Source organism: Carcharodon carcharias, chromosome 7, assembly GCF_017639515.1.
Source record: "Carcharodon carcharias isolate sCarCar2 chromosome 7, sCarCar2.pri, whole genome shotgun sequence".
NCBI classification, from domain to species: domain Eukaryota; kingdom Metazoa; phylum Chordata; class Chondrichthyes; order Lamniformes; family Lamnidae; genus Carcharodon; species Carcharodon carcharias.
Genome location: NC_054473.1, coordinates 161,862,675 through 161,886,777, shown reverse-complemented (window position 1 = coordinate 161,886,777; position 24,103 = coordinate 161,862,675). Strand labels below are relative to the sequence as shown.

Genomic DNA, 24,103 nt, shown 5'->3' with positions numbered 1-24,103 from the left:
ACAATGTGTACACGAGAGGGGTGCTGGGCAGCTCAATCTCACTCCAGCTATCCCTTCCCCTCATGGAGTCAGCCAGGGGCCCTCGGGCACCATGGGGAGGAGGATCAGCATGTGCACACTCCAGGGTCATCCACCAGGTGACTCCGAGAGTGGCTGGCCCATCCGAATCCCCTCTTCCTGTGACCTCCGCAACTCCAGCTTCACAGGCCAAGGAGGATGTCACTGCCTCACAGCAGGACCCTGAAAATGGGCCGGGGCCCTCCAAGTCTCGGCCCTCCAGAGGACGCCCACCAAAGTCATCATAGACAGGGCGTCACAGACAGTAGGTTGCCTCCACCTTCGCTGTGGATGTCCGAGGAGCACCAAGACATAGTGGCAGGGTTAAGGCAGTTAAGGAAAAATAGTTGCACAGCCTCGGCACGGGTGTTGGTCCCTTGTACATACTGTTCACTATTGTCAATAAATTCCCAAGAATGTCTTCTTGCCTGTGGCTCCTTGTTCTGATGGGCAGTTTTCTTGTCACTCAGATGTGAAACCTTTCTGCATAAGATAAAAGCAGGTGACTCAGTCCAGGGCCTCTTGCCTGTGCTTTGTGCAGCCTTCAGATTACAGTGATGGTCCAGCCTCACACTCCCTGAAAACATTACTGATGCCTGTTCCTCGGCGGTGCTGGTCATTGCTGCTAGGATATAGTGGGCAGGCGCTATAGAGTTCTCTCATTCTCTCTGATGTACTCTCAGCACCTTTAAGGTGGGGCTGGTCCCCATCGCATGAGCGCCTGCGGCCATTGATGCTGTGCACCTGCTCCTGAAGGGCTGAGGTGCTGAAGGCGGACACAGCATTGGATGCATCTAAAGTTTCTTGGCTGCTTCTATATGAGATGGCTCTGATCATGGAGCACAAGCGAGCTGCCCTCGGTCAGACAGGAGTTAGACATTCAAGGAGGCTATGTGAAGATTCATGGAGTGTCCTCACTGTATGTTGTCATCATCCTCCACTGCGTCTCCATGACAGGAGCATTCTCACAGAAGCTTTTGGCGCTGCCAAAAGCCAGACTGGAGTCAAACATTCACAACTGTGATGTGAGGATCTACGGGGACATCTCACTACATGTCGTCATCATCCTCCACAAATCTGGCAGCTATGAGGGCCTCCCGAACATACCTGCCTCATCTAGCCAGTGCAATAGCCTCATCCCTGTCATCATCACCATCGAGGACCTCCTCACCTCATTCTGCTCATCTGAGGAGATCTCCAGCTCCACCACCTCCTCCTCAGCAATCTCATCTCCCCATTGGAGTGCCAGGTTGTAAAGGGCGCAGCAGACGATGATGATGCATGACACCTTCTGTGGACTATATTGCAGGGCACTGACAGTCTGGTCCAGGCATTGGAACCGCATCTTCAGCAACCTGATGGTCTGCTCCACCAAGTTGCGAGCTGCAGCATGAGTTTCATTATACCATCGCTCTGCTGCAGTCTGAGGCTGCTGCATGGATGTCATCAGGCCACGGCTTCTGCGGGTAGCCCTGATCCCTGCAGCCTCTGTGGACCCTAGAATGTTCTAGGGATCTGTGAGCAACTGAGTATGTAGCCGTCATGAACACCCCCTGGAAACCATGCGCACACCTTCAGGATGTGTTGCTGGTTGCATACCAGTTGCATGTTCAGTGAGTGGAAGCCCTTGCAGCTGATGTAGTCCACCACGTGTAGCGATGGAGACCTAAGTTCCACATGGATGCAGTTGATCGCACTCTGCACCTGTGGGAATCCTGCGACCTGGGCAAATCCAATGGCCCTTTTGTCCTGGCCGTCATGGTCCTGGTTAAAATGCACAAAGTTGTGTGCCATGGAGAATATGGCATCCGTGATCTCATGGATGTATTTGTGGGTGGTGGCTTGTGAGATCCCACAGAGGTCACCTGTCGAGCCCTGAAAGAGCGACTAGCAAAGAAATTGAATACCACTGTCACTTTCACAGCCACTAGCAGTGGATGCCCTCCATGCCTCCTTGGCCCCAAGTCCTGCAATAAGTGACAGATGTGAGCCACCAGATCCCTAGACATGTGCAGTCGTCGGCGACACTGGTTCTCAGTCTTCTGCAGGAATGACAGGCGGTGTCTATAGACCCTGGGTGTCCCTAGGCGCAGACCAGTCATGACTCACTGTCGCTCCTGGGCAGCATGTGCGGGACCCCCAGCAGCTCCTTCTTCCTGAGGTTGCTGCTCTTGCCTTTGCGTGACCAGGACCCTCAGTCGCCTCCCTCTTCTCCGCTCTCTGTAGGCCATCAGGCATACAGCTAGGTCACCATGGTCCATGATCCTGATGTGGTCCTCCTGCAGCATGAAAGAGAGAGAGAGACATGGTTAGCATGGGTATACATAGCACCCTTTCCTGGCCCTGTGTGACTGCCCCTTATCACTTCCCAGGAAGTGCTGGCCACCCCTCAGATGGCCACAGATGACTGTGCTGCTGTCAATCTGCAACATGGGAGACACTGGTCCAAAGTGGGATGCTGAGATTGCAAGGGGCTGTGAGCGCCTCCAGCAGTGAAGACTACATGGCCAGCGTTGGCAAGGAGATTGTACAACTTGTGCAGTCCAACCGCTGTGTGGTCCAGTAAAGTGGTCACAGATTCCCACTCTGTGCAGGGGTGGTGGGGTGTAAGATCTGGAGGGCTTGGTGACACATTGGCTTGTGTAGGCGGGCAGGCTAGGAGCCCAACCACAATCCTATCACAGTGGCTGCGCCAGAACTGTCTCACTTGCAGAGCGATGGTCAGTTTATATAGGTGTCCTGACTGCATGGTCACTTTCCTCGCCTACCCTGCTCCCCAACTTGATTGCTTGTGCATGGGATCTAACGCCAGACAGCAGTTGCCCCCGGACACCCCTACCCCAAGTACAGTTACCTCCGGGGCCAGGCAGCAGATTTTTACGATCAGGAAGGTAAAGTCCAAAGACATAGTGAAACATTGGGAATTTGCATTCAAAGAGGGAAATATGTATAAAGGAGCAAAGGCTATGTGTAAGGGTAGTCATTTTTAAGATCTAACAAGTGTGAAAAGCTTTCAGCATCTATGCCTCAAGCTCCTGTTTTCAAAGAACTGAAGTTAAGAAACCTCATTTTGAATTCGACTTGTTCAGGATATTGTGTGTTAACTTGCCTGGGTCTTACTGTTGCCTTAATAAAAATGTAACTGGGAGTCAGATTAAGTAGGGGATTTAGAAGCTATCATAGTAGTAATTTATAGATCTATGTATGTGTTTAAAATCATTTCCCTTATTAACAAATATTTAATCTAGTTTTGTAAAAACCTATAAGACTTGGTGCTCTTATTACTACTGAATTCGAGACACGTATCTTGAAATTTATACAAATTGCGAAACAAGTTGTGGCAGTTGTTTCAAGTTTCCCTTTGGAATTTGAACTACTCAACATTTTCAATTGGCTGTGCCATAACATAGTTGGGGACTCTTTGCGGGATCTGTTTGAAATTCCTTGATTGGTTTGGAGTTGGTGAAGCCTAAGGTTACAAGTACGAGAAGCACTTTGAATTCAGGAGTTCGTTTGAGGCTTTTTTGAAGTGATGAGACTGCAATATGGCTTTGGCAGTTGCTCAGACTTGTCTGGGAGTTGAAGTTCTAACTTTGGCTGGTTTACAAAAGGTAACGATAGTTGCCATGTACACTGCACCAAGGAAAGAGTCTGGAGTGGTGAGTAGGAATGTCCAGACACCACTTGATACGTGTATGTCAAATACCTGGGCTTCATATACAGTTAATTACCTCAAGGTAAAGTTATAATAACATTAATGGACATTAAGATCTCACAAAAAGCAGTGAGTTGACTGACTAGTTAATGTGTTGGTATGTGGTGGATGTTAACTAGGATGCATTGTTGCATATCTTGCCAAATTCAACAACAAGGCGCAAAAATGTGTCCAGTTCTAGCTGGGCCATGTATAGACTGTCCGTAAACACGATAAGAAGACTAGGATGCGACAAGAATTATTTGCTCTTTAGTGCTCTACCTGAGCTGTCAAAAATGTGGACAACCTCAGATTTTGACATTTCATCCAAAGGGCATTTCTCTGACAAAAGAACAATCCATGGCTTCCTAGGTCATTTACTTGTACTCCCTACCCCAACCACCACACCTAAAACCCCTCTTTTTTCCTACCCTCCTCCACCCCCCAAAATAATTTTATCCAGACATTGCCTCATGAGGTAGCAGTCTCAATGTGACATTATAAGAGGAAAGTTTGGTGTGATCGCTAGAAACCTGCATGGATGTGCAGTTATGCTGATCTATGATTCACATGGCTGCATGTGTAATTTCTGTAAACTTTTACATCTTGTGGAGTGACAATTAAGAACTCAGGTGCAAACATTCACACGCAGCCTTATTCACACTACCTTTCATCCTTCCTGTGAAGATGTTTCTAGCATCTACTTGAACAGGTTACATTAGTAACTCCCCTTGTACTGAGATTTGAGAGCATAAGTGACTCATTTCTTACTTTCTCACCTTGTGTCTAACTGCACAGTCAATCACTGGGCCCATTATTTCTTTCAGTTACCTGGACCTTTTCTTCAAATGGTGGTTATTAATTATGGATGTATTACATACCTTTCATTTATGTTTAAATAATACTGGAACAGCATGCATTTATAAAGCACCTTTATTGCAGAAGATCTTACCAAGAATCTCACAGAGGAGAAACTGCTATTGAACAATAAAGAACTAAGGAAGATGGTAAGGGCAAGATTTTCTGAAGACTTTATTTAAACTTGGGGAAAGGTCATGGGGCAGAGGGGTTAGAAACACTCTTAACTCTAAAATGATCGCTCATCACTGTTACAGCCTTTCCCAGTATGGATACTGAAATAGTGAAGGGGATAGAAAATTAAAATGATGTGAACATGTTTTTTTTGGGATGGGGATTGGAATATTGTGTACTGAAAAAAATATTTGCCTGCCTTACCTTGAAGTCTCTTCCAAAAATACTAAATAATCAAGGAGTAAAAGGGGGGAAGGAAATAAATACAATAACTATCACTAGAGAAAAAGTACTAGGGAAACTAATGGGGCTAAATGCCACTAAGTCACCTGGACCTGATGGGTTGCATCCTAGGATATTAAAGGAAGTAGCTACACAAATAGTTGATGCACTGGTAGTAATCTTCCAAGAATCTTTAGGTTCTGGAAAAGTCCCAGAAGATTAGAAAACTGCCAATGTAACACCCTTAATGACTTAGATGAGGGAAGTGAATGTACTATCGCCAAGCTTGCAGATAACACAAAAATAGGTGGGAAGGCAAGTGGTGAGCATGACACAAAGAGTCTACAGAGGGATATAAACAGGTTCAGTGAGTGGGCAAAAACTTGGCAGATGGAATATAATGTGGGAAAATGTGAGGTTATGCACTTTGCCAGGAAGAATAGAGGAGCTGAATATTATTTAAATGGAGAAAGACTGCAGAAAGCTGCAAGGCACTAGTTAGACCTCACCTAGAATACTGTGAACAGTTTTGGGCCCCTTATCTAAGGAAAGATATACTGCATTAGAGGCAGTCCAGAGAAGGCTCACTAGGTTGATCCCAGGAATGGAAGAATTTTCTTATGAGGAGAGGTTGAGTAGGTTGGGCCTGTATTCATTGGAGTTTATAAGAATGAGATGCAACCTTAGTGAAACATATAAGATTCTAAGGGGGCTTGACAGGGTAGATGCTGAGAGGTTGTTTCTCCTTTTGGGAGAGTCTAGGACCAGAGGGCATAATCTCAGAGTAAGGGGTCATCCATTTAAGACAGAGATGAGAATTAACTTCTTTTCTCAGAGGGTAGTGAATCTGTGGAATTCTTTACCACAGAGGGCTGTAGAGGCTGGGTCGTTAAGTGTATTCAAGGCTGAGATAAACAGATTTTTTATCAGTAAGGGAATCAAGGGTTACAGAGAAAGGGCAGGAAAGTGGAGTTGAATGGCGGAGCAGACTCGATGGGCCGAAGGGCCTACTTCTTCTCCTACATCTTATGATCCCCAAATCTCAAATGGGCGATCATATAATCAGATACCCCAAGTGGATAAGCAAAGCATCAAATACCCAACTCCCTTCTAAAGAAATGTTGCCTGCTCTTATTTGGACTGAGCTGCTGTTTTCCATTTTTCCAGTTGCTAACTTTTTTTAACCTCCCTTTAAAGGGGAAGCTATTGATGAGTTATATTCTGAACCTCAATCACATTAATTCCCAGTTCTAGGATGGCAGTGCATGGAATGGTAGGGCCTGACCTCCTACCTCATGAGTTACTGAAGCAGCTTCCTGCAAATGACTAAATCATGAACCCAGCACAGCTGTAGTCTGGACAGGGATAGGCAATCCTGAGGCTGTATCCACATGGAGGGGAGGGGTGGGTGATGTGGTGATGTGAGGAGAAGGGCCAGAATGCAGAATCTAGTTAACCATCAACATCACCATGGCCTATAGTTAACTGTTTTTGTCTCCCTCCCTTTTTGAATAAGGGTGTTACATTGGCAGTTTTCCATCTTCTGGGACTTTTCCAGAATCTAAAGATTCTTGGAAGATTACTGCCAGTGCACCCAGTAGCTCTGTGGCTACTCCCTTTAATATCCTAGGATTAAACCCATCAGGTCCAGGGGTCTTATCAGCAATTAGTCCCATTAGTTTCCCTTGTGATAGTTATTGTATTTATTTCCTCCTCCACTTTTGCCCCTTGATTATTTAGTATTGTTGGAATGCTATTAGTGTGTTCCAGCATGAAGACTGATGCAAGGTATTTGTTCAGTTCCCCTAGCCTCATTCTCTAAAGGAGCTATGTTCACGCTTTTTTACATATTTAAAGAATCTCTTTCTGTCTGTTTTGATATTATTTGCTAGTTTACCCTCAAAGTTTATATTCTTCCTCTTTATTATTTTTTTGGTCATCTTTTGTTGTTTTTTAAAACTTTCCCAATCCCCTGGCTTACCACTAATCTTTGCCATATTGTATGTTTTTTCTTTTAATTTGACACTAAATTAACGTCCTTGCTTAACCACGGTTGGTTTATTCCCTTCCTAGAATCCTTCTTCCTCACTGGGATATATCTTTGTTGTGAGTCATGAACTATTTTCTTAAACGTCTGCCATTGTTCATCAACCGTCTTTTCTGCTAATCTCCTTTCCCAGTCCACTCCAGCCAACTCTGCCCTCATTCCTTTGTAATTAACCTTATTTAAGTTTAGCACAGTTGTTTCCAATCCAAGTTTCTCACTCTCAAACTGAATGCTAAACTCTACCATGTTATGGTAACTGTTTCTTGGGGGGTCTTTTACCCCGAGATCATTTATTAAACCTGCCTCGTTGAATATTACCAGATCCAAAAAAGCCTGACCCCTGGTTGGATCCACAACACATTTTTCTAGGAAACTCTCCAAAATACACTATGAGTTCTTGCTTGTGGCTACCTGTGCTAAATTGATTTTCCCAATCTACATGAAGATTAAAGTCACCCATGATTAATGTACTGCCTTTTTTACATGCCTTTATTATCTCCTGATTTATTTTCTGTCCTATAGTATAGCTACTGTTAGAGGGCCTGTAGACTGCTCCCACCAGTGTCTTCTTCCCCTGTTATTTCTTACCTCCGCCCATATGGATTATACATCTTCCAATCCAAGATCATTTCTCGCTATCATACTTATTTCACCTTGTAGTAACCCCACCACACTTTCCTTCCTGTCTGTCCTTTCGAAAAGTCACACACCCCTGAATAATTAGTTCCCAGCTTTGATCCCCTTGTAACTATGTTTCCTTAATGCTATAAGATCATACCTATTAACTTTTATTTGTGCCATTAATTCATTTATTGTTCCAAATGCTACATGCATTTAAACAAAGAGCCATTAATTTTGTCTTCTTCCCATTTTATCCCCCTTTGACCCTATTTGCTGCTTTTTTTATGTTTGTACACTCTGTCCCTTCCTGTCCCACTATGGGTATCATTACCTAAGTAGCTACCCTGCAATACTGCCATATCCTTTTATTTGTAAGCCTACGTATCTCCTCTCCAGAGCCCTCCCTACCTCTATTTAGTTTAAAGGCCTCTCTATAGCCTCAGTTATTTGATTTGCCAGGGCACTGGTCCCAGCATGGTTCAAGCAAAGCCCGCCCCACAGGAACACCACCCTTCTACCCCAGTACTAGTACCAGTGCCCCATGAACTGAAACCCATTCCTCCTACACCAATCTTTGAGCCATGCATTTAACTCCTTGACTTTACCCTATGCCAGTTTGCCTGTGGCTCAGGTAGTAATCCTGAGATGATTACTTTGATGGGTCTGCTTTTTAATTTGGCTCCTAATTGTTCAAATTCTTTCAGCAGAATCTCCTTTCTAGCACTATCAATGTCATTGGTACCAATGTGGACGACGACAACTGGATCCCTCCCCTCCCCTCCCACTCCAAGTTCCTCTCCAGCCCTGAGGAGATGTCCTTAACCCTGGCACCGAGCAGGCAACACAGCCTTTGGGACTCATGGTTACAGAGAACAATATCTATCCCTTTAATTATACGGTCCCCTACCACTATTACATTTCTATTTCCTCCCCCAACTTGAATGGCTCCCTGTACCAGTTTGCTTATCCTCCCTGCAGTCCCCGCTCTCATCCAGACAGTTTGCACAAACCTGTTGGACAATTGCAGGGGCCGAGGCTCCTCGAACGCTACCCCCGAGTCCCCATACTTGCTTTACCTGAAGATACGCTGTTGTCTCTGAACACAGGCCAAATTTGAATTACCTAATCTGAGGGGTGTGATTGCCTCCTGCAGCAAAGTGTCCAGGTAACTTTCCCCCTCCCTGACGTGGTGCAATGTCTGCAGCTCAAACTCCAGCTCCTCAACTCTGATCTGAAGTTCTTCGAGCTGCACTTACTACATTTGTGTTTGCTCTGGATCACTTTGATGTCCAGCAGCAACACATCACCCATCCTATCACTATCGTGAATCCTTTCCCACACATGAAGCAGGTGAATGGCCTCTCTCCAGTGTGAATGAGTACTTCATGTCTGCTTTTAAACATTTTCTCACATTCAGAACATTCAAAAGATCTCTTTTCAGTGTGAACAAGTGGATGTTCCGTGAGGCGGTATGACTGAGCGAAACTCTTCCCACACAGAGAGCAAGTGGGAACTCGCTGGTATGTCAGCAGGTGGGATGACCGAGTGAATCCCTTCCCACACAGAGTAGATGAATGACCTCTGCTCGTGTGAGCTCGTTGTTGTGTGAGAAGATCAGATGAATTAGCGAATCCCTTTTCACACATGAAACAGGTGAACAGCCTCTCTCCAGTGTGACAACACCGATGAACTTCCAGGCTGGATGGGAAGTTGAAACCCTTCCCACAGTTCCCACATTTTCATGGTTTCTCCATGGTGCGTGTCCTTGTATCTCTCCAGGTTGGATGATCAGTTGAAGCCTTGTCCGCACACAGAACACATGTACGGTTTCTCCCTGCTGTGAATGGTGCGATGTTTTTATCAGGCTGTCTAACTAGTTAAAGCTCTCCCCAGTCAATGACTGGAACGCTCTCACTCAGGTGTGTGTCTCGGTTCTTATTCAGTCACACCGATGTTTGAAATATTTTCCCAGAGGCAGATCAGGCAAACCTTTAAAGCTTCACATTCCACAGCCAATGATATTCAGGTCCTAGTGAATTGAGTGAGTCAGATCTTGGTGATGCCTGTTTTGCTTTGATGTCATGCTTTACTCTGATGACTGGTTTATTTTTGAATATATTTTCATTCTTGGGATGTAGGCAAGGTTGGCATTTATGCCCATCACTATTTGGTGCATAGTTATTACATATTCAAAATGCAGAAATTAACATGTTCTTAGGTTAAGCAATATGTTCTCCCTTTGCATCAGGTCTAATAAGAGCTATTTCAGTGGGAGTATGGTTTAAGTTATGCAAAAGGAACATCCTTGTGAATGCTCTCAGAACAATATCAGATCTGAATAAACTTTTAATTTGATCATCAGCTTTAAAACTACAAACCCACGGAGTGATGATACAGAACTTAACTCATCAAGTTCAACCATAAGGACTGAAGAATACTGAGGATGCGGAGACATGAGTAAAAAACAAAGCCGCCAATGACCCCGCAAAATTAAGGAAGTACTAAGACAGCCACTTGACTTTTAATTTTATTTGTAATGGAATTGGAGATGTCTCAGCCAGCATGTAATCTGTGCACAAGTACTGTCCAATTAATCTTTGAAACCTCCAAACTAGAGACATTTAATTATCAAGCATAAAAAAATTAAGGGCAAGCAACATTCTATGTTGGTAATTATAAAACTAATTATTGTACAGAAAAAATTGAATTTTTATAATATAGGAGTGGGTGTCATAAGCAAAGAGGTTGAGGGCCCCTCCTTCAGGGAAAAAAATCTGCCATCGTAACAACATATTACTAAGTCTGGTCTATAAGTGACTCCAGACCCACAGTAATGTGGGTTGACCCTGAAGTGAAATGGTTTAGCAAGCCATACAGATGTGTTCAAGAAGGCAGCTCATCACCACCTTCTCAAGGGCATTCTGGGATGGGCAGTAAATGCAGGCCTTACTAGCAGCATCCATACCCATGAATGTAAAAAAAAACTATATATTACAGTTAACAGGGATTTCCAAGAATGTCAGGAATAAGGAAAAGCAAACAATTTATTTACCAAAACCCACCCCTTTGAAACATTATCTCTCACAGCATCTAATTGGATCTTGAATAATCCTAACTTGTTTGCCTCTCTTAATTTCATCCACAAATTATTCAGAACTTGTACCAGAAGACTAGCTTTACACCAAACTCAAAAACTACCATTTATACCCCTGAACCTATATTTGATACATGCCCAGGAATGAATGGCATTTTGAATGTTAGTTAGGATGTAATGGTGGTGGAGGAAGGAAAATCATGACTTTCTAGTTTTCACTGGAGATGGGAGTTTTGAAAAAGGATTGGAGGGTGGAAAATGTTGCACCTCATTCAAATATAAAATACCTATTATGGCCTGTATTTACCCCAATTAGTATAGATTCGAGGGTAGGCCATGCTTAAATAATCTAATTGAAGTTTTTGAGAACATGAAGTGTAGGCAGGTCACAGTAGTTGTAGTTTTTTTGGGCTTCGACAAACACAAACTGCAGCAAAATAAATTGTTTGTGAAAATTGGGAGCCCATTACATAAAAGCTAAAGTAGCAGTTACAGCCTTGGTCCAAACATGGACAAAAAGAAATGAATTCCAGTTAGTTGAGAGTGTTTGCCCTTGACATCAAGACAGCAAAAGGGAATCTAACCATCTTCCCATGGCATTGCTATTACTGAATCCCCCACTACTAACATCTGGTGTTACCATTGACCAGAAACTTAACTGGACCAGACATATAAATACTGTGGCTACAGGAGCAGGTCAGAAACTGGCAATTCCGCATGACTCACATTACGACTCCCCAAAACCTGTCTATTACAAGGCAAAAATCAGGTGTGTAATGCAATACTTTCCACTTGCATAGATGACTGCAGCTTGAACACTCAAGGAGCTCCACACCATCCAAGATTCACTTGATTGGCAACCCCTCCACCAATTAAACATTTACTCCCTCTACCCTCAGTGCACAGTAGCAGGACTGTACACCATTTGCAAGATGCACTGCAGCAACTCGCCAAGACCCATGACTTCTACCACTTAGGAGAACAAGGACAGTAGACGCATGAGAATACTACCACCTGCAAGTTCTCCTCCAAGTCATATTCACCATTCTAATACATACATAGTCATTCCTTCACCATTGTTCTGTCAAAATCCTGGAACTCCTTCCATCAGCACTGTGACTGTACCTCCACCACTTGGACTGTAGCTGTTCACCACACTTTCTCAAGGGCAATTAGGGGTGGGCAATAAATGCTGGCATTCACATCACAAGAATGATTAATAAAAAAGTATGGAGAATGAAATTACTTACGAGCAGGAAGAAAAACACAGCAGTAAATAGGTGTTCTGTACATTGCTGAAAGAAGAGATGTTGAAGCTTTTCATCTTGCATTCATCAGGACACTTCACAAGAATACCAACATAAAGTGAAAACAACAATTTATACTGTATGTGAAGAGTACTGATTGGTTGGCAAGTGCCTCTGATTGGTAGAAACACTGCCCTGGAGAATGCACTACTGGATGGTGACTGACAGTTAACTGTCAAGCATTGCTTGAAATTTAAGCTAGGCAGCTTGACTCTGATTGGTCAAGGCATTGCTCTGAGGAATGAGTCAGCAAATTGCTGTCACTTATTTTGTTTAGCTGAAACAGGTGCAATGTGTGTACATGTTCTGTCTGGAAAGAATGCAGGACACTGCGAGCCTGACTGAATCTTAAATTGGTTGTCATCGTAATTCTTAGCACATTGAAGATTATTTAGCAAATTTTGTCCAATCACAGAATCACATCTAATGTTGCACACTGTGGTTTGAGTTTTGCAAGCACAGGCTGGTTGGGTACGGTCTATACCCTGCCTGTTGCGAACATGCTGTTTGATATGATCTGCCAGTCTTTAGAGTGTAGGGCCTATCTACCTACCATCACACTGGCACTGAAATTCATATACCACATTACTCATTTGTAAGATAGGCAGAATGTCTTTTTGGCTCGACAGCAGAATCTTGTTAGTGGTGAATACCACTCATGTTGCTACTGCATAGTAACAGCATGAAACAGCTAGCTTCACTTGCTCAAAGTTTTGAGATACCTTGCCTTTCTAGGGTAACGTGTGGTAGACTGGGCACTTTTCAAAGCCAAAAGTGATGGCTTTGTACTCTTTCACAAATTTGCATGATATACAGCAGGAAATGATCTGATCAGGACAGCCATTATCCTGCAGGATGCCTTGGATGTGCCCCATGTCAGCATTAAGCTTGCATGGTGAGCAAATGGCTTGGGCCCTATTTACAAAGTTGCTGATAAGACCAATCTTATTAGTATGTGGAACTGTAAGAATCCCAGCAAGTATACTGACCAGTGAAAGTAGGCATGTGGTAGATCATGGTAGAGAACCCCCTGGCTGATTTCTCAAGTACGTCAAGGAAGGGGAGTTTATTTGACTGCTCCATTTCAAAAGGTGAATGGTGCCCATTAAGACCTGTAAGGAAATTATTACACGCAGCTGCGGATTTAATTCTATCGGACATATATTCACATATTGAAAGAGTGAGGGGAAGGTTAGGTGTCATTCCATCAAAGACACGTTTCTCATGGAACCCAACAAAGATGTTAGCGCGACTTGGACCTAGAGGGGATCCCATGGCAACACCATCCTACGGGAGTGAATTATAAACCACTCAAAATTTAAGTGAAGTGGGTGCTGCAGTTGTACTGGTGGTGGATTTTATTTTCTTTTTGGAGAAAAAAAATTGATATTGCTCATCTACAAATAAATCATCAGCAATATCAAAAACGTCAGAGGGGGAATTCTGCACTTTTATTGGTTTATAATTATTCTTAACATGTCAGAACACTGCACAGTTGCATGTTGAACATAAGTTAAAATGAACACAGTTCACAAATTTAACAGAAACAAAAGGTCAAGGACTAAGTATTTCACTGGAAAGGATAAAAATGGCTAAAGTCTCATTTTTCCTTAATTGGTACAAATTCATACAAAACAGGCACATGGATCAAACTGCTTGCATGCATGTTCACCTACATGCATACCTTCCACATGACCATTCAAGCTTCCAAGGGCTTGGTTTTCAATGCAATCTAATGCAAAATACAAAAAGATTCAGTTCTCTCCGATAGTACATTGCCATATATGAAATATCAAACATATATTGGTTATCAGTGCAACTGTTTAAAAAAGTCATTATTGTCTTAAGTCATTCCAAGCTTTTGCATTGTCCTCCAACGATCTTTAATCATGACACTTGTGCGATTACAAAATGGGTAGTGTTTCAGGATCTTCCCCCAATTTCCTGGTCCAAACTTTTGTACACCCCGTTTAATCCATTCACTTTCTTCAACTGTCCATTTCTAAAATATGATTTACAAGAGTACAAGTTAGAAACATTTTGGTGACAGAATAACATATATTGATAAGTACAGTCTTTAAATGCTAGGACCAGCTAGGTCTGAAAATCTGTTTCTCATTAACCAATTGCACCACACTCCAACAAAATCAAGATTTAATGGAAAAGATTCATGATTACAATTATTTCAAAATGGCTGATTTTGAATTACTTCAAAATTGTTAGGTGATTTTTGCTAACATACTTGGCAAGTCAGTTCAATCTAACATTTATATACAAAGGATATATTTTATCAAAATAAAGCCCTCAAGTGGACATTCTTCTGAGGTAAGCCGAGGCACAGTAAGTTGGCAGGTTAATTGATTGGGGGATGCATCACACCTCACCAGGACTACACAAGCACATGTGTGGTGGCAGAAGAATAGCAATCAGGAATTACAACTCTGGCAAATCTTCTCCTTGGGCATGGAACTCTACTGGCACTCTGGCTGGATCAGTTAATTCAGCAAGGACAAATCAAACTCAAGGATTTCTGACTCAGAAGCCTCATACACACACCGTCTTTATCAACATCGAGTGTAAAATACTAATTTTAAATCCATGCATTTTAACCCCTTTTTATCTGGGTTCTGAGAATTGCAAATTTCAATTCAGAATAATAAGTTCAACTACAATCGGCAGACTAAAGAACAGGCATGGAAAAAGAGGTGGCTTAGAATGTGAGCAGATTAAGAGTGGTCAGGAGCAACTAAATCCAGTGCTGGAAAATATTCAATGATCTTACTCGTTCTGGCAAGGTGAGTGCAATGCCAGACCCTCATGACAGGCCTCTCATTCAAACTCCAGCAAACAAACAACTGAGCAGTCTGATGGCACATGGTGCTTCTGAATATGGGAGAACTGTGCACTTGGATACATAATGACCCCTCAGCACTGCCAGCACTGATACATGCAGCTTATATCAATGAGCCGATGGCACTGGCTGGGGAGGCCTTAGCTATTTCTGTTTTGTATTTGCATATGTAAAAGACACATAATGCCCAAGAAAATGCACAAACCAAAGTATTTCCCAACCTATACAACATGATCGTTATAGAGAAGAAAGCAATGAAGATTGCCAGGATGGCTGATCAAGAGCTTCAGCAAAGGTGAGATGGAGTATCCCCATTAGAGGGGGTGAATAAATATTGCAATGTGTAGTTGAAGGGGGTGCAGTGCAGCACGCTGAAGACTCAGTGCACTGGGAAAATGCGACACTGCAGAAGCTTCTACTCTCCAAGGTTAGTTCTCATGATCCCCTCGTGTCTCTCAAGTTGAGAGGGAATGATAGATTCCTGCGTGTGCACCAGGACCAGCAGAATCACCAGAGCAAGCACCTTCACACCTTTCAAGCACGCTCTCCACCAGTGCAGATACATCTAATTGGTGGGTCCTTGCATGCCATTAGTTAGGATGGCACTGGATGATGAACATGTCATGAGTGAGCAGGTGGCAAGAAAGACAGTAACAGCTGAGGGCAGTCACCCTCATAGGATGGAGGACACACTACCCTGCTCAGCTGGGCACAGGTGCAGGGAGACACAAGAAAGGAGGCTTGACTTATCAGTAGCAACACCCTTACGCCCAGGGCTCTGCCCTTTCTATGGAGGATGTTGCTCTTCATCGCCCCTGGACTAAAATCAGAGAGTCGTCCTCCCATTGTCAGCTGTTGTCTTCCTTGTGCTCAGATGGACTCCCAATTGTGTCCGGAAGCCTTGCCCCCTCCCCTTATGGAAAGCCATGGAAGTGTGGTACCACTATATTGCCCAAGCATGTAGATAACACTGTCCCAACAACCTGTGCACAAGTATGGCAGCTGCTCTGCCCTGGCCATGTGCGTCCCCACAAAAACGTCAAGCTAGCCCTCTATGACCTTTCAATGAGCTCTTGCTTAACTGGCTCTCCCGGTCTTGACTAGCTTAATTAGGACTTAGCTGTGAACTGAGCACGGTCCTCGAGGCCTGCCTTCTCCTGACCTGACAAAACTCATCGGCGCCATGAAACTGGCATGCCAGCTGCACCACTATCTTCAGCGTCCACCCACTTCGGGTCCCACATTTCACAAGTCATTAACCGCCTGTAAAGCACGTAGTAATATCTGGAGGTATGACAAGGTGACATATAAGTCTAGTTTTTTTCTTTATACATCACCTGTCATTATCTGCATCTGAGGCCAAGAATAACATATGATCTATATAGGTACAATATTAAAACTGTTAAGTATTAAACCTGTTCTCTGTCACAGCTAATGAAGGGTGTTCTAAATTGGGAAAAGCTGAAGTTTCATTGACAGCTATTGCATTCTGCTGATAGTATATCTCGTCACCATCATAAAATAACAACTTAGTTACAGAGCACTGTTAACCTGAAGAACGTTGGCAATCTCCAACAAGAGAGAATCTAACTATCTCCCCTGGAGATTCAATGGCAGTACCATCAGTCAATCCCCCACTATCAACATCCTGCAGGGGGTGGGTTACCATTGACCAGAAACTGAACTGGACTGGCCATATAAATCCTGTGGCTACAAGAGCAGGTCGGAGGCTGGGAATTCTGCAGAGAGTAACTCACCTCCTGACTTGGCATTTATTTCGAGGGGATTAGAATATGAAAGCAGGGATGTGCTGCGGAGGCTTTAGAAGGCTCTGGTCAGACCATATTTAGAATATTGCGAGCAATTTTGGGCCCCGTACCGCAAGAAGGATGTTCTAGCCCTGGGGAGGGTCCAGAGGAGGTTCGCGAGAATGATCCCAGGAATGAAAGGCTTAACATATGAGGAACGTTTGAGGACTCTGGGTCTATACTCGATGGCGTTTAGAAGGATGAGGGGGGGATCTGATTGAAACTTACAGAATACTGAAAGGCCTGGATAGATTGGACGTGGGGAAGATGTTTCCATTAGTAGGAGAGACTAGGACCCAAGGGCACAGCCTCAGAGTAAAGGGAAGACCTTTTACAACAGAGATGAGGAGAAACTTCTTTAGCCAGAGAGTGGTGAATCTATGGAATTCATTGCCACAGAAGACTGTGGAGGCCAGATCATTGAGTGTATTTAAGACCGGAGATAGATAGGTTCTTGATTGGTAAGGGGATCAAAGGTTACGAGGTGAAGGCGGGAGAATGGGGTTGAGAAACTTATTAGCATGATTGAATGGCGGAGAAGACTCAATGGGCCGAATGGCCTAATTTCTGCTCCTATATCTTATGGACTCCCAAAGCCTGTCCACTATCTACAAGGCACAAGTCAGGAGTGTGATGGAATACTCTCCACTTGCCTGGATGAGTGCAGCTCCATCAACACTCAAAAAGCTCAACAACATCCAGGACAAAGCAGCCTGTTTGATTGGCACCCCAACCACTACAATAAACATTCACTCCTTCCACCACCAATGCACAGTGGCAGCAGTGTGTACCATCTACAAAATGCAGCGCAGGAACTCAACAAGGTTCCTTCAATTGCACCTGTATAGGAAGCCATTCAACTGGGGAAGCAAAAAGGAATGGTGGTAGGAGGGGACAGTATAGTGAGGGGGATTGACACTGTTCTCTGCAGCAAAGAGCAAGAGTCCAGACAGCTGTGTTGCCTACCCAGTGCCAGGGTTCGGGTCATCTGCCTTGCAGTGGGAGGGGAAGGATCCAATTGTCATGGTCCATGTAGGTACCAACAACATAGGAAGAAATAGGAAAGGGGCTCTGCAAAGAGAGTATGAGGAGCTAGGCACTAAATTGAAAAGCAGAACCTCAAAAGGTTATAATCTCTGGATTATTACCCGAGTCACATGCAAGTAGGCATAGGGTACATTATATTAGAGAAATGAATACGTGGCCCAAAGACTGGTGTGGGAGAAGTGGATTATGCTTTGAGGCACTGGCACCAGTACTGGGGTAAGTGGGGGCTGTACCATTGGGATGATCTACACCTGAGCCGTGCTGGAACCAGTGTTCTTGCAAACCGCATAAATAGGGAATTAGAAAGGGATTTAAACTAAATAGTGGGTACAAGGGATCAAATGTGGAAAGATATGGTATATCAAAGAGTAGAGACAAGGTAAGAGAGGAAAATAGTGACATGAGAAATGAGGGTTTGAGAATGGCAGGACAGAGGAAAAATTGAAGAAATGCACAAAGAATCAAGACTGATCTTACAAAGATGACAAAAAAACTAAAGACTCTGTATCTGAATGTGCACAGCATTCATAAAGTAAATGAATTGATAGTGCACACTGAAGTAGATCTTATAGTGCTGACTTTGTCTGCACAGGAGTGCCGTGTTTGGCTGCAGTAGAGAGCTTAGTTGGAGATTGGTGACTGAAGGAGTTTAAGGGTTAAATTCTATCCGAAGTCTAGTCTCTCTTTAATTTAGCAATTAACTAAAAGTTGCTGTTAGGGTTGGAAAAAGGTGAGTTTTAGACCAGAGAGGAGAGGCCAGCGAGAGCGGTATAAAAAGGAGTGAAAAACAGAGGCCGAGACCAGAGAGGAGAGGCGTACCCTCAGGACTTTCAGGTGGAGGAGTTTGAAGTGACGTCACAATTCAAAAAGAGACATGATGCAGGGGAGGCGGCATACAGTACAAAAACAAGGAAGTTAAGGTGAATCTTTATAAAACACTGGTTTAGCCTCAACTGGAGTATTGTAACCAATTCTGGGCACATTTTTGGAAGAATGTGAAAGCACTGGAGAGGGTACAGAAAAAAAGTTACGAGAATAATTCAGGGGATGAGAGCCTTCAGTTACAAGGATAGACTGATGAAGATGGAGTTGTTCTCTTTAGAGAAGGTTGAGAGAAGATTTGATACAAGCGTTCATAAATAAGAGGGATCAAGACAGAAGATAGGGAGAAACTGCTCCCACTGGCAGAAGGTTGAGAACCAGAGGACCTCAATTCAAGGCATGTGGTAACAAAATCAGAGGCGACATAAGGAGAAACTTTTTTTTTTTATTAACACAGCAAGTGATTAAGACCTGGGATGCACTGCCTGAGTATGAGACGGATGGAGGCCTATTCAATCATGGCTTTCAAAAGGGAATTGGATAATCGTCTGAATAGGAAAAATTTGCATGGCTATGGGGAAAAGGCAGGGATGTGGGTCTAGCCAAGTAGCTCTTACAGAGAACTGGCAAGGGCACAATTTGCTATAGCCATCCTATGATTAAATATTCTCCTGGTAGAATCAGAGAATCAAATAAATAGTCTAAAGACTCCTTCATAATCCATCTTCAGAAAATTTGGAATGATATAAATTTTTAAAAGTCAAATTGTGGATAAATTGTTAACTTCAATGTACATGATATCATACCAAAGTACAAATTTCAAGGTTAAGGAATTTACCTGCCGTTTAGATGAGAATGAAAAATTACTTCCTGTCGGTGAAGTTCTTCCATTTCCTGTGTAAGAAAATAAGATAGATGAAACAGTGACCATAAAGAATGTTGCAATTAATACATTGGGCCATAATTTGTTCGAAGAGTGAATCTCAGTGTTACCTGTTACTTTATGGAGAGTAAAAATTTTACTTGTGCGCGTATCCTTCTAACTTATTCTATTATAAATTCCTGCCACTATATTCATAATGGAAGCTTCCTATATAAACTTGCCACCCTGTAATGTTCTCCTGCCAATGGTGCAGCACAATGACTCCATTTTGAAACATCTCAACCTGTCCTGCAAGGAAACACCTATGCTCAAATAATTCTTCTTGTTTGACTCAGATCTGTGTCAATGCAATAGGTTATTTTAATGGAGCACACAAGGTAAGTAGTCCAACAAATTTCAAGGCCAAGAGATCTGTGTGAAAAATCATGCTGGTATGATGATGATCCTGGACCAGACCTCTAAATTTTCAGTACAATTCGCTTAGGAACCAGTAACTTTTTGTTTAAAGCAGACAAAGTTTGGGATCCCAGTTTTTGCTAAGAGAATAAAGCCACAAGATTCTATGGTTTCTGAACAAACAAAATAAACTTTACTGTACAAAGTCAGAAAAGTAAAACAATTTACAATATCTGTCTTGTACTCTAACATTCAGAATTTAGATGAGATACTTGTGAATTAATAGACTTGGTCGAACACACCACACTGCATAATGAATGGCAGATGCAAGCAGGGCAGATCCCACAGATTTCTCAGCAATCTACCCAGACATCAGTATCCATTTAGTCACACAATCTCCTTAAAACTCTCGCCCTTATGAGGAATTGTAAAGTCTTCACTCTTCCTTTTCAAAAGATCTAGCCTCGGAATTCAAAAGTCCTTAAAGTTGCTCAGAGTCAGACTGCCTCAACAACTGCTCACCGCCCAAGGTTTCCATCTTGTCTCCCAAGATTACGTTGCCCGGATTCCCAATTCTGCATTCCAGCAGCAGCTCAAGCGCAACTTCACCCCTTCAGCCACACCGAGCAGAACACCACTGCTCCAAAGGGTTATCTTTTCCCAGCGGGTGGCAGCATGGAGTCACTAACTTTTCACTGCAGGGTTTCTCCTGAGCCCTTGCTACTTGAAATCTGCTAACAGCAGCACTTTCACTGCTTGGAGCCTCTTTGCCCCTCTCCCTACTGGTCTCTGTCATGGCTCCCCGATCGGGTTTTTGCGTCATTTTCTCTGGCCCCCACCACCCCCTCTCCACAGGCACAATTGTCCCTGGCCTGAAGATCTCTAAAACATGCGCAGCCCACACCCAACCCATGCATGTGTGGAAATTCCCTGGGCATGTTGGGACTTGTAGTGCCCAGCCTCTGCTCGGGAATGAGGTAAATTGGGACTCCTAACAGTACAGACTTGCTACATTTATAAATTGCTTTCCAGAATACTTGCCACCATGGTCTTTTCCACTTTTGAGTTCCAATCTTTTCAACATTACTTATCAAAATTGGCCCATTTATCAAATCAATGGCAATGAACTCATTTATTACTTTTGTCATTTCATCATCCTCCTCCAGATTTCTTTTCTCAGCTCTATTCACCCCTATCCTTCATTTATCTGTTTTTCTACTTCTTGTGTTTATAAAATTCATTATTTCCTGTCATGCTACTTGCCAATCTTTCTTCATTTTCTCATTAACCTTGCTAATCATTTTAGCTTGCCCTCTTTATTTTCTGTGATCCCTCAATTTTCTTTTAAGTTATTAGTCCAAGATTAGCTTTAGCTTCAGCTGCTTCGCCAATGACCCACCTCTTTCTAAGTTCAGATGGGAGGCTGCTCATCGATATTGCAATTCCTACAATAATCAACTATTCTAAGCCAGCACCCAGTAGGATACAGACAAAATCAAGGCTCGGGATGACGAACGCAGATAACATCCAGACCATACAAGTACCTGGACCTCTAACAGAACACGACCCAAACCACTTCCCCTATCCTTTGTTAGCACCACCATGCCAAATGTACTATTTCAACATCCTAGGTTTCATCATTACCAGATACTAATTGGATCAGCTATAATACCACCATGACTGTAAGATCAGGGAAAAGGCTGGCTACTCTGGAACTAGCGCTTCATCTTATGACTCTTCAATGCCTCTTCATCCTCGTCAAGGCCCAGTTCTCCAAGTCACACACCCTCTTGACTTGGACATATATCTGCTATTCTTGCATTGTCACTGGGTCATAATCCTGGAATCCCTATCTAAAACCATTACCAATAAGACCTCCAGCAGTTCAAAGAGAAAGCCCACCACAATCACACGCATAAATGCAGCCTTACCAATTTTATCCACATCCAGGGGACAAAACTGTTTATTAAAAACAGATAGTGAAGTTAGTTATCTAGTTATCCAGCTGAGATTTTATGAAAACTTGTGCTAATCAATTTACATGCTTTGGATGCTGTACTATTTTACTCACGGATGGCAATGTCTTGGGGTACATCAAAAAGAAATTCTTCATCACTCCACTTTTCCTTGTCCTCAATGACTCCAGGATCATTCAAGCAGTTACGCCTAATTGGTAATTTAAAATAATTAGACACCATACATTACAAATAACAATATTGTCGTCTATTGAAAAATGGCCTGGAAAACCGAATCTTTCCACCATGTAGCAAATGCCAAAGATTATTTTAACCACTATTTGTCAGACCTGATATCTGTTTCATTCATTTTCCTAAAATGGATTTAATGTTACCATTGTATAATGGTAATGTATTACTTTTTCTAAAATGAGACTAATACCATAAAAGGCAGATGAAATGTAAAGCAATAATTCAATAACTATTGTGATAACCAAGCATGCTCCTCATAACTGGAGACTGAAATAACTCCTTTTGTGGAGTATTGCCACAAAAGTCACAGACAGAAAAGTCCTGCGGTGATAAATCTTTTATTAATATTCTAGTAGAAGAACCTACATGGGTATTTTGCAAATTAAGTGTTCTACCATGATGGTTGGCATCCAAGTGTTATTGTTAGATGTACTTATCCATGTGAGTGGGAAAACAAGTACAAATGACCACCTCATCTGATTATCAAAACAAAATCACTGTCCAACGTTTTTTTCAAAAAATATAGAAGTACTTCTCACAGCAAGGTTACAACTATAACCACTATTCAGGTTCAGATGGCATTGGTGAAATATCACTCGATTGAAATGGTCAGTTGAATTACTGTTTATAATGCCAATCCGGTGCCCCACAAAGTAGAGCTTGGGCTATTGCACAATTTCCAGACAAGTCTGGGACAGTGACTATCTATCTAATTCTGCTTTTCCTGATATATATTACTGACCTAGATCTGAGTGTGTAGGGAACAATCTCAAAGTTTGCAGATGATACAAAGCTTGGGAGTGTTGTGAACTGTGAGGAGGACAGTGTGGAACTTCAAGAGGACATAGACAAGTTGGTGGAGTGGGTAGGAGAAGTTCATACAGAGAAGTATGAGGTGATGCATTTTGGTAGGAAGAACATGGACAGACAATATAAAATGGAAGGGGTAAAATTTTGAAGGGGATGCAGGAGCAGAAAGACCTGGGTATATATGTGCATAGATCATTGAAGGCGGCAGGACGGTTGGAGAGGGCAGTTAATAAAGCATATAGTATCCTGGCCTTTATTAACAGGGGCATAGAGCAGCAAGGTTATGCTGAATAAGACACGCATTAGACCTCAGCTGGAGTATTGTGTACAGTTCTGGGCGCCACATTATAGGAAGGATGTGAACACATTGGAGAGTGCAGAAGAGGTTTACAAGAACGGTTCCAGGGATGGGAAACTTCAGTTACAAAGATAGATTGGACAGACTGGGATTGTTCTCCTTGGGAAAGAAGGCAGCTAAGAAGAGATTTGATAGAGATGTTCAAAATCATGAGGGCTGGACAGGGTAGATAGGGAGCTGTTCCCGCTCCTAAAAGGATCAAGAATGAGAGGACATAGATTTAAAGTGATTTGCAAAAGAAACAATTGTGACGTGAGAAAAAAACTTTTTCACACAATGAGTAGTTCGGGTCTGCAACGCACTGCCTGGAAGTATGGTGGAGGCAGGTTCAATCGAGGCATTCAAGAAGGCATTAGATGATTATTTGAATAGAAACAATGTGCAGGAGTACGGGGAAACGACAGGGCAATGGCACTAGGTCAAAATGCTCATTTGGAGAGCTGATGCAGACAAGATGGGCTGAATGACCTCCTTCTGTGCCGTTAAAATTCTGCGATTCTGTGATATCACAGAAAATTTATGGCTCCTGGGGTAAAGTGCCACAACTGGCAAGAAGTAGGGAAGAGAAGTATATAGTCAACTGGACTTCCACTCCCTGGTGTTACCTAGACAGCCCCCTGGTGGAGTTCACACATGTAAATGGGATGTGGAGGAGAGAAGAGAGAAAAAAAAAATCAATGATGCCCTCCACAGTCAAATAATCCAGAAACTCAGTCCAAGTTGATAACTGAAAAATTGCCATTTAAAACTAGATACCAGATGGCTTATGAAATCTATATTTCTATAGAAATCCATCCCAGCAAAAGCCAGTATCTCCTGAAGGGGAGAATGGGAGCAGGAACAAAAA

At 43.0% G+C, this 24,103-nt stretch overlaps 2 protein-coding genes across 4 annotated transcripts in view; both read right to left on the bottom strand.

Moving 5' to 3' along the window:
• Positions 1-7,681, bottom strand: part of tmed6 (transmembrane p24 trafficking protein 6) — a 34,831-nt gene extending 27,150 nt beyond the window's left edge. The window contains exon 1 of the mRNA XM_041191698.1: positions 7,641-7,681. Within this exon, the coding sequence (XP_041047632.1) occupies positions 7,641-7,681 (41 nt within the window). The remainder of the gene's footprint in view (positions 1-7,640) is intronic.
• A 5,822-nt stretch (positions 7,682-13,503) lies between these two features.
• terfa (telomeric repeat binding factor a) overlaps positions 13,504-24,103 on the bottom strand; it is a 43,157-nt gene continuing 32,557 nt past the window's right edge. For all 3 annotated transcript variants that reach the window (XM_041192065.1, XM_041192062.1, XM_041192063.1), the window contains 3 exons: positions 21,953-22,047; positions 19,441-19,496; positions 13,504-14,076 (listed from right to left, as the gene is read on the bottom strand). In XM_041192065.1, the coding sequence (XP_041047999.1) occupies positions 13,918-14,076; positions 19,441-19,496; positions 21,953-22,047 (310 nt within the window). In that variant the 3' untranslated portion in view covers positions 13,504-13,917. The remainder of the gene's footprint in view (positions 14,077-19,440; positions 19,497-21,952; positions 22,048-24,103) is intronic.